Genomic DNA, 12,239 nt, shown 5'->3' on the forward strand with positions numbered 1-12,239 from the left:
ATAAAATTTAAAATACTAACTGATGCAAAAGAAAGAGGGGGGTTTGCCCTGCCAGATTTAAAGTTATATTATGAAGCTGCAGCTTTCTGCTGGATGAAAGATTGGTTACTTCTAGAGAACACTGATGTCCTAGATCTGGAAGGGTTTAACAATGCTTTTGGTTGGCATGCATATTTGTGGTATGATAAGGTAAAGGTTCATAAAATGTTCAAAAACCATATTGTCAGAAAAGCAATATTTATTGTTTGGACAAAATATAAAGACTTACTAGAAAGTAAGACCCCGAGATGGTTATCACCAATGGAGGCTAAGGCCTGGAAGAGACTTAATATGGAGGCCGGCTGGCCGAAATTTTGGGAATTAATAGAAAAAATTGGAGACAAATGGAGGTTGCAGAGCTTGGAGAAATTAAAGAATAAGGTGCAAGATTGGTTACATTACGCCCAAATCCAAGAGGTTTTTAAATTGGACAAAAAGATAGGATTCCAGGTGGAGAAGTCGAAATTAGAGACAGAACTGTTGGAACCAAAGACTAAGGTATTGTCGAGAATGTATAACTTGCTGCTTAAATGGAATACACAGGATGAGACTGTTAAATCAGCCATGATAAAATGGGCTCAGGATATAGGGTATAACATTATGTTTGAGGACTGGGAAAGGTTATGGACCACCGGAATAAAATTCACGGCATGTAATGCTTTGAAGGAGAATATTATGAAAATGATATATAGGTGGTACATGACCCCAGTCAAGCTTGCAAAAATATATCACCTGTCTGATAATAAATGTTGGAAATGTAGAGAGGCTGAGGGGACATTCTTTCACCTCTGGTGGACATGCCCTAAAGTGAAAGCCTTCTGGGAAATGATCTATAATGAACTAAAAAAGGTATTTAAATATACCTTTGTTAAGAAACCGGAGGCCTTCCTTTTGGGTATTGTCGGCCAGAAAGTGTTAAAGAAGGACAGAAGCTTTTTTATGTACGCGACAACAGCAGCAAGAATACTCATTGCAAAGTACTGGAAGACACAAGACTTGCCCACACTGGAAGAGTGGCAGACGCAATTGATAGACTATATGGAATTGGCTGAAATGACTGGCAGAATCCGAGACTTGGGAGAAGAAACAATGGAAGAGGACTGGAAGAAGTTTAAGGATTATCTACAAAAATATTATAAGTTGTATGAATGTTAAGTATTTGCATGATTTAGAAAATACCAGCTCCAGCAAATAGGCTTTGTAAAATAGAAAATTAAGTTATAAGTAAGAAAAGGTCAAAATTTAAGGCAATATTTTGTTTAATTTTAAGGTATGAGCAATTGATAAAAATTATTTTAAATTTAGAAGTATAATATTTGGAAAGTACAAAATAAGGTATGAAATAAGGTAATATTTTGCTGACATTCTGATTATAAATAATGCAGGGTAAGGAGATGCGAGGAAGTCCAGTTAGTTATATAAGAAAAGTTATATTGAACAGTTGGTTATATTTTTCTCTTTTTTCTTTTTTCTTTTTTCTTTCTTTCTTTCTATATGGTTTCTTGGTGTATTTGTTCTGGTTTTTAGGTGTAGGGATCTTGTATTATGTATTTTGAAAATTTAATAAAATATTTATAAAAAAAAAAAATACCATAAACCATGCTGGCTGAGGCAGATGGGAGATAGAGTCCACCAGCATCTCAAGGGCCACAGCTTTCCCACGCCCACTCTATGCAGTATGTTGGCACATGGACAGGGCACTTCAGAGGCTTGCTAAACAGGATGATGAGGGCGGCTAGTTTGCATATCAGTGACAGGGAGGTGGGACTATGATACGATAATGTTTATTAAATGTTTTGATCACTTTCAGAATTTTTTTATTCTGTTGTTCTAGTGATGTTTGCTGACATGGACTCTCTCATGAGAAAGGCTGTTGTTGTTACAGCTGTGAAAGTTGAACTTGAGTAACAAGCTAAAATATTAAAAGGGCATTAAAAGGAGAGAATGGAATAGGTAATAAAGCCCCAAAATAGCACTTAGATTTACTGTAGACTTTACCACATTGGTTCAGCCTAACATCTATTTTGATAAATACACTTCCTTCCTTTGAGGTTTTTATGAATGCATTTTTAAAAGTTTGGCTTAATGGCTATGTTTAATTTTTGCAGTTCTGTTTTTCAAAGTATGCCATTGCCTATTAGGAAGCAACCCTTTGCACAAAAAGCTACAGTGAAGCCAACCAAAGTTAAACCGGAATGAAGTTTAACCAGATCTGAGCCTCATTTTAGAAGCAGAGCTGCTGCTCTACTTAAGCCTGCCAAATGGAAAACAACTCTTGAAAGGTGTGTTTATGCCAGATTGCCAGGTCACATGATCTAGCTGAATGGGTTTAGAATCCAGCGTAAACTCTCCCTTCTTGGTCTTGCCCATGTCATGCCACCGGGATGCTCATTTTGGGTAAGTTACACCGGCCTTGTCTCAGCTAGTTTTGGCTGAGTAGGCAGAGCCTTGGTTGAGCTGGGTTGAGCAAGTTACACCTTTGACTGAGCCAGGGTTGGGGACTTAATGCTGGCTGAACCCAGATGAGTCAGGAATCAGCTGCCTTAACAAAAGAGCTATTGCATCCCAAACTCCCAATCTCAGCAGATCTTGCCATAGTGCTTTGACCAAAAGAAAGAATCCACCCACTAGCTATTCATGTTACCTGGGGACCCTGTCATATAAAGAGACAAGTCCCCCCACAAAAAGTTCTTTCCTTTTCCTTATACTGAATTTCCATAAAGAAGAGCAACTGCAATGAACAGACAAGTTTGAAAAAGAAATGAAACACAACACTGGAATAATAATTCAATATGAGTTAGTTTTTATAAATTTCTCTCAGATTACGGTAATTCAGAAATTGTCACAGTTCTTCGGGACACAGAAATAATCTTCCTAGGACAGTCTAAAGGTTCACTGAAATTACCACTTCCACATCTCCAAGGAAGCTGGAGCCCCTTTCCATGGGGATACTAATAGAATGGCTGAATCCTTCACACCTGAGATATAACATAATAAGATGAAACTGGTAGCCATACAGCAGGAAGGACCAGATCACTTGCTTTACAAAACTGTTGCTCTTTCCACTTTAATATCAGAAACTGCTAGAGCAGGGATCAAGGTCCTGTGGCATTAAGCTGGCCCACAAGGTCTCACCATGCAGCCCAGGCACTTTCCCTTCTTTATAGGCCAGTGGTGTCCAAACTTTTTTCAAAGTGGGCCAGATTTGATTAAGTGATCATGCGTGAGGGCCAGCCAAAGTTGTTCAGCTTTTGTAGAGCTTTTTTAGGATTGCTCCCCACAGAAATTGTTGGGTTTAACTTACATTTACACTTAGGTGTTGGGGAGACAGAAGAGAACAGTGCCTGTGGTCAAACTTCAAAGAAAGAAGCTCTCCATTAGTATTAGCATCTCCTTTCCTGGGCTCCTTCAACTTCCGAGACTCTACAGCAGCCTTTGTCATGGAGACTACAACATGCAGCAGCAGCAGCAACAACAGATAGCATGAGAGCTGAAGCCTGATTTGATGAAGTGAACATGCGCGATGCCCGACCATTTTGCCTGACATTCTTAGAATCATTAAAATTAAATCACTCTGCCTTTCATATGTGAAGGCCAGATGAAAAATAAATCCACAAAGCTGAAATATATGTCAGGAACATTGTAAAGTACATTACACAGTAATAAACGTTGTCTGTCAACTTTTAAGTTCACAACATATTAACAGGAACATAACACCAGGTGTACTTGTGTCCAAACATATTTATACCTGATTTAGACCAACTGACATTAACTGAGATTTTACAATGTATTCATCTCAATTGAAAAAACAAAACAAAAAAGCATGCCTGCACTAATGAGAAGTGTGAAACTGAGATCTTCTGGACTGCAGCTGAGGGATCCCCGCCCCCTCCTGCTTGCACGCAAGTAGGAGTTGGACGGGACTGCTCTGATGGGATCCCTGTCCCCTTCTGCTTGCACGCAAGTAGGAATGGGATTGGGGCTGCTCCAATGGAAAGGGAGGCACTCCGCTGCCTGAGCCTCGCCGCTGCCACTCTCGGCCCTCCTCCGCCTTCCATGCCTGACCCACCGTGCACCCCTTCACCACCACCACCGAAGAACCAACAACTCAGGGGCTGCCCAGGCTCATGGAGAAAGGAGACAGAAGCCTCTGAGGAAGAGGAAATGTGGTGGTTGAGGGCAGGCCATCAGCCTGGGCAGGCCGGGTCTTCCTGTTATATACCTGCTGGGATCAACAAGGCATATGACCCTCACCTGAATCTCGTTTAACTCTTGGGGGGGGGGGGAATTGGCAACAGACATCATGTGCATGGAAGTTGCCAAATCAATTAACCAACTAGGGTTTGTACGATTCCTTGCAAATGAAGGAAAACAACTTTTCTCCTTGTATATGTTGATAATATGATTTTGGTAACTGAGAACAAACAAGAGTGTACAGAAACAAGATTGGGTGCAGGCCTGGCCAGGACATAGGCATGACAAACCTGTGATAAAGATGACCTGTGTGCTTGCTTGCTTGATTAACAGCTGTTGGGAACTTGAAGGTCCCTTAGAAGGTCCCTGCTCTCCCTTCTAATGGTCTTTATATTGGACCAGGAGACTCCAATAGAGAGCATTCCATGTCAAGAAGGAGCACAAGTGGGCACCCTATCAAATGACAAGGCAGGAGCTACTCGGAGCAGGGCCTTTTCACTGGTGGTGCCCATTGTATGGCTCGCTCTTTCCAGACCTGCTCTCTTTTGACCTATATTTTGGAGCTTTATAATCTAGGAAGACTTTGGAATAACAGGTTGACAAGTATTATCAGTTGCTGACGTATGAGCAGATTTTATTTGCTGTTATTCTGGGTTCCTGGTGCACCAGGGTTTACACCAGCGTAATAGAGTTGGCCAGGAAGAAAGAAGAGATACAATTTATGAGCTTTCTCCATTGTCTGCACAGCAGGGGGTGTTCAGTCAACAGTGCAAAGGCTGAGCTGAAGCATTCCCTGCTGGTTACCTGCTTTCAGCAATAGGGGTCACTGTTTGGTAGTACCCAGTTGGTTAGCTGTCAGATTCTAGAGCTACCTATTGGTGGCTCTTGGGTAAATATAGAGTCCATTAATAAAACACAGTGTTCATTCATTAAACAGTAACATAAATCTCCATTGCTACATATTGGGTATGTATTTCAGCGGTTGAATGTACAGCTTTATGGTCATGCTGTAGTGTGGTGCTTGCGAATGTGAATAAAAGGTGGCTGGGCTCATTGTCCCAGGGTTTGGGGGGGAGGTGACAAAATTGATTTCCAATAAGTGCCCCCCTTTATTTCCATTACAAGTCCTTGAGTCTGTACTCTGAATAGTGACACCAGGGACCTACAAGATGCAGGACTTGTCAGTCCAAGGGCACAGTCTCATCAGGGCTGACCTTAAGACAATTGGGGCAATTTGGCCAAATTGGGCCCTGCGTGCCGCTCCTAAGGGGCCCCCACACCAGGGCAATCTAGATATATTTTATTTATATCTATAAGATTTTGCAGACTTTGGCTGGGAACTGGGGCCCTACAAAAAAAAATCAAGTTGTGCCCTACTGCTTCAAATTGGGCCTCACTTTACTAGCGCTGCATCTTATAGTTGCTGGGCCTGAGTTGCCCTGCCCTCGCATGAAGTCTTGGGTTTGCAATTTTGGGAGAAGGGAGACTGCCTGCTGGTGAGCGGGTGGGCTGACGAGGCCCCCTAGATTTAGAGGCCCTAGGCTTCAGCCTACTTAGCCTATACATAAATCCAGCACTGGGTCAAAGCAGCAGCCACCCCTCTGCCACCGCCATCTCTGCAGCATCAATGTCCCGAAAGTGTACTGTAGTATTTATCTATTTAGCCATGCCCGCCCCAGCTGACTAGATTAGTTGGCCCGAGGAGTGATGCAACCGGGGACTCCCTAATTGAGCAGGGGCTAGCAACGCCCCCCGCACAGAGGGGAGAACACATGATGAGCCCGCAAAAAGGAAATGGCTTTAGTGGGCGGGTGCTCGGGGGCCGCAAAAGATTGCTTTTTCAAAATTGGGGGGGTGTATGCGGGTGTGTGTGTATGAAACCAGCCCAGGGGCTGCAAGTGGCCCCTGGGCTGGACTTTGGACATGCCTTTTATAGGCCATGTTACCTAGGGGGTGGTTTGTGTGCATGGGTGTGTACATGTGTTAGCTCCATTTCGGGCATGGGATGCTGGTATGCAGCCCCATCTATATTATCCTAAGGGAATACTGTCTGGCGGGGGGGGGGGAGAGAGATTGTCTATTCCTTTCCCTAGAATGAATTTTTCACAGCATTTCATGTCTAAATCTTCTCTCTATCATGTGAAATAATCTACTCATTCTCAGAGGGGTTTCTGGTGGGGAGTAAATAGGATAATGGATGAAAACCTGCCTTTATGACCATCAAATATTATCTCTAAGAGAATGCGCCTGAGGGTCATAGATATGTTGAATAGTCCACCTGAAGGAAAGGTATAAAATTAAACATCCTTGAGTCGTAGCTGCAGCCACATGTGGGGGTGTTCCCCAGGGGAGGGGATAGAAGCATGCATGCTGCAAAAGTCGTGGTGATTTCCGTCTCATCTGTGAGAGAAGTAGAAGGAGCTGAGAGTCAGAAGTGGGGAAGAGCGGACAAACATCAGATTGGCAAGCCAACTCCTGCTCTGCCCTGATGAATATCTTCTGGGTTCTCTGTAAGTTAGAGAAACTGGGAAGGGAAACTCCATAATTCGCATCAGAGTTTTCCTAGGAGTGTGTGTGTGTGGTTGTCAAAATTAATGGACTTAACTTAGATGACGAAATTGACATGTTTTATCAGAGAAAAGTCATTAATAACATTTACTAAAGATTGGAAACCTCCCACAGACTTTTTGCGTGGAAAAGAAAGTGAAATAACGACATTTGGATTTGAGGATTGAAGAAAATGGTTTATAGAAGCTGGAATTATTAGGTGTTACACTGGAATGGATGTAGTGAGTGATGTTTATACGTAGTGGTCAGATGAAGAATCAGAAGTTCTTTAGCTTCCTAACTTTTCTCTCTTTTTCTGTTTTAATTCATTTATCATTTCCTTTTCTTTATCACTTTCTTGTTCTTCCTTTCTTTTCCCCCTCTGGATTGATGTTTTTGTTTGGATTTTAGAAATAGATATTGGACAATAATCTTTGTTATTCTCTTTATAAACTCTAATAAAATTATTATTTTTTAAAAAAGTTAATGGACCAATAGCAGGATTCTAGAAAAGGCCCATAAGTAATGAGAGTTATGTACAAATGGCCTCTTATACTTCTCCATACTACTATTGGACAGAGAAACTAGGGAGAAAATTCCATGTAATTACTTGAAATGGAGGACATTCCAACATTCCAGAAATAGCACAGCTTTTTATTTCCCCTTCCCTTTTCTCTGCTTCTGTGAAGTTAATGGCAGTGGGAAATGAGTTGGCAGCCAGGCTCCCATTCTGCATCCTCTCGCATTGCCCAAAACCAATGTCTTTCTAAGGCTATCTGGCGGGTGGGAACAGAAACAGCATAGAAAATTGTTGAAAATACTAGAAGCAAATGCTTCAAGATGGCCTTTTACTATAACAGTGAGAAAAGGAAAACTCATAGAACAAATATTTTTGAAATGTTCTCAGAAAAATACCTTGTAGGAATTTTTTGCTTGACTCTAAAAATAAAAATGGGGAGAGGCAACTCTAATAGAGACAACAGTATGTACTCATACTTAGGGTTGCCATACGTCTGGGAAATTCCGGAGCGTGTGCCTCAGCAACTTTGCCTGGGTTTTTAGTTGGGAATGTGGCAAGCTGTATGACGATAGATTATGTGAAGTTTCCATTATAGCTCATAAGTCCTACGCAGAAGGTGATGGCATAAAGCATACTGGGACAAGTTAAGCTGGGTTGAAGCCAGATCCAACCCATTTTCAACAGAAGGGCTGCTGCTCTAAGTGGGGCAGGGGAAAAACAAGTCTAAAAATATTGTTCTTTGTGTGGTTGCCAAGACTCAAGACTGTTTTGAATGAGCTCAGGTTCCAGTCTAAGTCACCAGCTCCTTGCCACATCCCTGCAACAGCCTTCTGGAGGACTTATAGTATCGTCAGTTTAACTAGCTGAGCTATGATGAGCATATCTTTGTCTGAGCTGCATGGTGAGCCCAGCTGAGGGAGAGATCTGTTGCATCCTGAGGACTGCAGAAAAGCCAAGCTGTTTCCAACAGACATTTTAAAAAATAAACCAAAATTAGGTCTTCCTCTTTAACTTGTGGAGGACATTTCATGAAAACATCTAACAACTTCTTCTTCTTCTTCTTCTTCTTCTTCTTCTTCTTCTTCTTCTTCTTCTTCTTCTTCCAGTACTATCCACAAGAGAATCAAGGATTTCAGTTTAAGTATGACTGGGTTATAAAACATAATGTAAATGTACACATTAAAGAAGTGTTAGGAGAAGGAACAGTGTGAAACACATGGGGGAAAGGGCAATTTTATTGGTTCCTCCTCAGCTCTGCATTCGCACATGCTTGTTTAATCTCTTTCAAACGCCATGCACCCTTTTGCACCCAGAAAAAAAACCTGCAGCAGAATTGGAGGCGCTCTGGCATATAGGAAACTTGGCAATTATATGCCATTACATTGACTCTCGTTTATATGTGTATTATTTGCACAAGTGGAAACTTCCAGGGATTGCTAGAAAACACTAAAGCCACTCAAAAGAGGATGCAGCCAAAATAGCAGGTCTGGAGAATTATTGAAATACTGCTCTGCCCTTGTGTTTACTTGTTAAAACATATTATAAACATATTGCATGGATGTTATTGCAGGTGCCCTGCTTGCAAATCACTGGTGTTTGGGTGATGTCAAAGATTCAGAGCTTTGCACTTCTGCAGGTGAGTTTGAGACTGTGCTAGACTGTGTGCGCTAGTGTATGCAGGATTGCAGAGAATGGTGTGTGTGTTCCTCTACTAGAACCAAATATTTAATGCTAAATGTTCATTATCAAAGAAGGTCGGGGCTGTTTCATTTCATCATCAAGCTTTTAGAAAATATGAGATGTACTAGAAGCTGCCACCCACACTTTCTCAGTTCATTAATCCCAGCAGCCCTCTATCCCCTACACCTGGCTAACCCCTCCTCCATTTACACCTCACTCACCCCCTTTCCTATCCCCTCATAGATTGCCCAAACCTCCCCCACCCTTTAGGCTTGACTGAACCCTCCTTCCCTCACATTCTGACCACTTACTTAAGCTATTCTGACCTTCTTTTACATCCTGCACTGCCTGCTTTTAAATGAGGCCAGGAAGGGCTTTAGAAGGCAAAACCACTCTCTGAAGTGCCTCCCATCCTCCTTTAAGCAGCTCATATGGGCTGGAGCTAGAGAGTTGCTGTATCCTAAAATACTCAGCCTATTGGAAATGTGACATAGGATTGCCTCATACGATCTTTTTGCTTACCCATAGCTGTCAACCTTCCCTTTTTTGTGGGAAATTCCCTTATTCCAGCGCCATTTCCCACTGCTTCCTGCTGCTATCCAGGATTGTTATATATCCCGTAGACTGTCCCCAGGACAGGTGAAGCTGCTGATCCCTTATTTTCAAATCTGAAAGTTGATAGCTATGTGCTTACCTAACTATTAATCTTCTATGCCTTTTAGAAGATTGAGAGCTTACAATCCCAAATTTCTAAATAAAAATTGAGGTGGTATTAAAATGCTTTAAATAAATAAAACAGAGTAGAACACTTGCATGCCACTTACCCCAAAAAGGAAAAATTAAAAGCAGTATACAACAAATAATTATGAGAAAACTGCGCTAAAACACTATACAATAAGACAAAAATAATGGCGATAAAGCAATCTAATTCCACATGATTGCTGAAATGTTCACCCTCCATTGCAACTGCATTTTCACCAATTCTCTGCATTCATTTATGCCCTTTCTTTATTTCTTCCCTTCGTTTGTTCATTCTCTAGGTGAACTTCCTGCTCCTGATTTATTCTTGAACAAAACTTTGGTTCCTGAAGGGGAAACTATCACAGCACTCTGTGTGGTTCCAGCAGAGGTTTTTCTGACTGGATTTTTTTTCTGTAAAGATGGGGTTCCTGTTTCATCCAAGAAAGCAGCATCTCAATATGTTCAATACCTAGTCTATGCATCGCCGAAGAATGCTGGCCAATATTCCTGTGGTTACCAGCAGAAGGATGCAAAGAACCAAGTGAAGATATCTGCTCTCAGTGTTGCTCAGAATCTGATTGTCCAGCCACGTAAGATTGTATGGGATAGTCACATTTAGAGTTCCAACCAGCCAGTCATTCCATATTTCAGCACAGTCCATTTAATTCCCCACCCATTTGGTTTCTATTCCCCTATGACAAGAGTTAATCACAGCCACAGAGCATGTTCAGACTTCCCTGGAGCACATTCATATATTTATCTAAATGAAAATAGGTGCTATTTTGCACCTATGCAACCAATGTTGGAGGATCTGGCCAATAGCATGGAGATGACAACACTTCTCCAGGAACATTGTTTAATAGCGTATTAAAAATAGGTATTGCTTTTAGGCAGCTTATAAAAAAATATTATTTATGTGTCTAGCCTCTAGGAATGGGGCTTAGGTCAACCTAAGTCCATCCTGTTTCATTTCTTTTGGCACATCATGTTTTTCTAAAGGTTACATGTGTTCTTTCATCCAGCTCATTTATACTTTGAGTAGGGCCAATGAAATGAATGGTTCTTTGTCATAACCATTGATTTTTAGTTCAAATCAAACCGATTGTGCATTCCTCAAAATATGCATTTTATCATTGCTTTTCAATGCATTTCCAAATAAAATACACAGGTTATGTTAAAATACGTATTTCTGTGGGCGCCTTTTGTGGCAAAACCACATTACAAAATCCAGAGAAGTGTGTGATCTAATCAGGAGTTGTGTTCTGATGCACAGTTCAATTAGGCACCACTGCCTTGATAGAGCACAATTATGAGAGCCTTGTTGTTCTTGATGGGATGATAAGCCATGCTTTTCTGATATTGTCCATGTTTTTACCCACCCAGGTTATTATGATTCCAATGGTAAGTAAGCAGCATTGGTGAGTAAAAATATTGATTTATCTTACTGTTTTAGTATACCATTTTAAATCTTGACACAAGAACAAAACAATGCAATTCATAATCAAACACAATCACAAAAAGAAAACATGTTTTTCTCATTTCCCATCAGAGATCATTAATACCCTAATGCCACATTTATAGAATCTTTTTGCCACTGTGGAAAGTTTGATAGCACTCTTGATGTCAGTGTCTGAATTTCTCTCTTTTTTTGACAAATACAAATGATTGCCATCAATCAAGAGCCAGTTGGCTATACAGAGAGTCAGGGAAATGCATCACTCCTTACTGGTTTTCTTGCTATTTGTTCAAGCTTTTCACCATATCACTTTATGCCCCATTCCAGCCATTTTGCTTTGAGAGCTTCCTGCCTGCCTATCCTCGGGTGAGAGCCTTCACTGAGCTATTTTGAGTTGTTGGTTGACAGGACAGGACCGGAAAGGAATTTTTTTCTCTCAGCCTGATTGGCATTTGGTTGGGGTTGGGGGGTTTTCCACCTTTACCTCAGTGAAATTATGACTTTCCTTTGTTAGGCGGAATAACATTGTTTGTATGAGGGCAGAAATGGCATTGGTCAGGATCAACATAGTAAAGGGGGGCCCATAAGGGGCTTGAGGGAAGGATTGACCATGGCAAACTCAAGCGTGAGTTTGGTATCTGCCCGGTTGAAAAATGCAGCCTGGTGCCCCAGTGAGACCTTGCTTGCTTGGCTTGCACCACGTCAAGGTTTAACTCTGGCTGACTCCTGTAGTACAGGTCTGGAGTGATCCAAACCCAGCAGATACATTCCTTCAACATGGGGCTTATGGAATGATGATCTGATCCTGGGACCCAATGCCATGCCAACCCTTGCCCTGCCTGCTGCTGTCAACAAAGATTTGGCCTAATTTTATCCCATCACCGTTGAGCAATTAGGTTATTTTGCTGCTCACACGGGTAACATAGTGCACTTGCCTGGGCAAAAAATGATTAAAAGAAACCAGCCACAAATAGATCATTCACACCCACTGTAAAATTAACTTTCATCAATAATGAGAGTTTTAAACCTCAGATAATATATATATTATATAGAAGGTATTCA

At 41.4% G+C, this 12,239-nt stretch overlaps 1 protein-coding gene across 4 annotated transcripts in view; it reads left to right on the forward strand.

Moving 5' to 3' along the window:
• LOC307201716 (uncharacterized protein) overlaps nucleotides 1-12,239 on the forward strand; it is a 59,333-nt gene that overhangs the window by 10,346 nt on the left and 36,748 nt on the right. The window contains exons 1-3 of one of the 4 annotated variants that reach the window (XM_079951036.1): nucleotides 6,404-6,743; nucleotides 8,871-8,936; nucleotides 10,021-10,311. The exons of 1 other annotated variant lie outside the window; for it this stretch is intronic. In XM_079951036.1, the coding sequence (XP_079807162.1) occupies nucleotides 6,722-6,743; nucleotides 8,871-8,936; nucleotides 10,021-10,311 (379 nt within the window). In that variant the 5' untranslated portion in view covers nucleotides 6,404-6,721. Of the gene's footprint in view, nucleotides 1-6,403; nucleotides 6,744-8,870; nucleotides 8,937-10,020; nucleotides 10,312-12,239 lie in introns of those variants that run through there. 2 more of the 4 variants (XM_079951037.1, XM_079951043.1) reach the window with 2 other exon arrangements.

The sequence above is a fragment of the Podarcis cretensis genome, assembly GCF_951804945.1.
Source record: "Podarcis cretensis genome assembly, chromosome: 13".
In the NCBI taxonomy this organism is placed as follows: domain Eukaryota; kingdom Metazoa; phylum Chordata; class Lepidosauria; order Squamata; family Lacertidae; genus Podarcis; species Podarcis cretensis.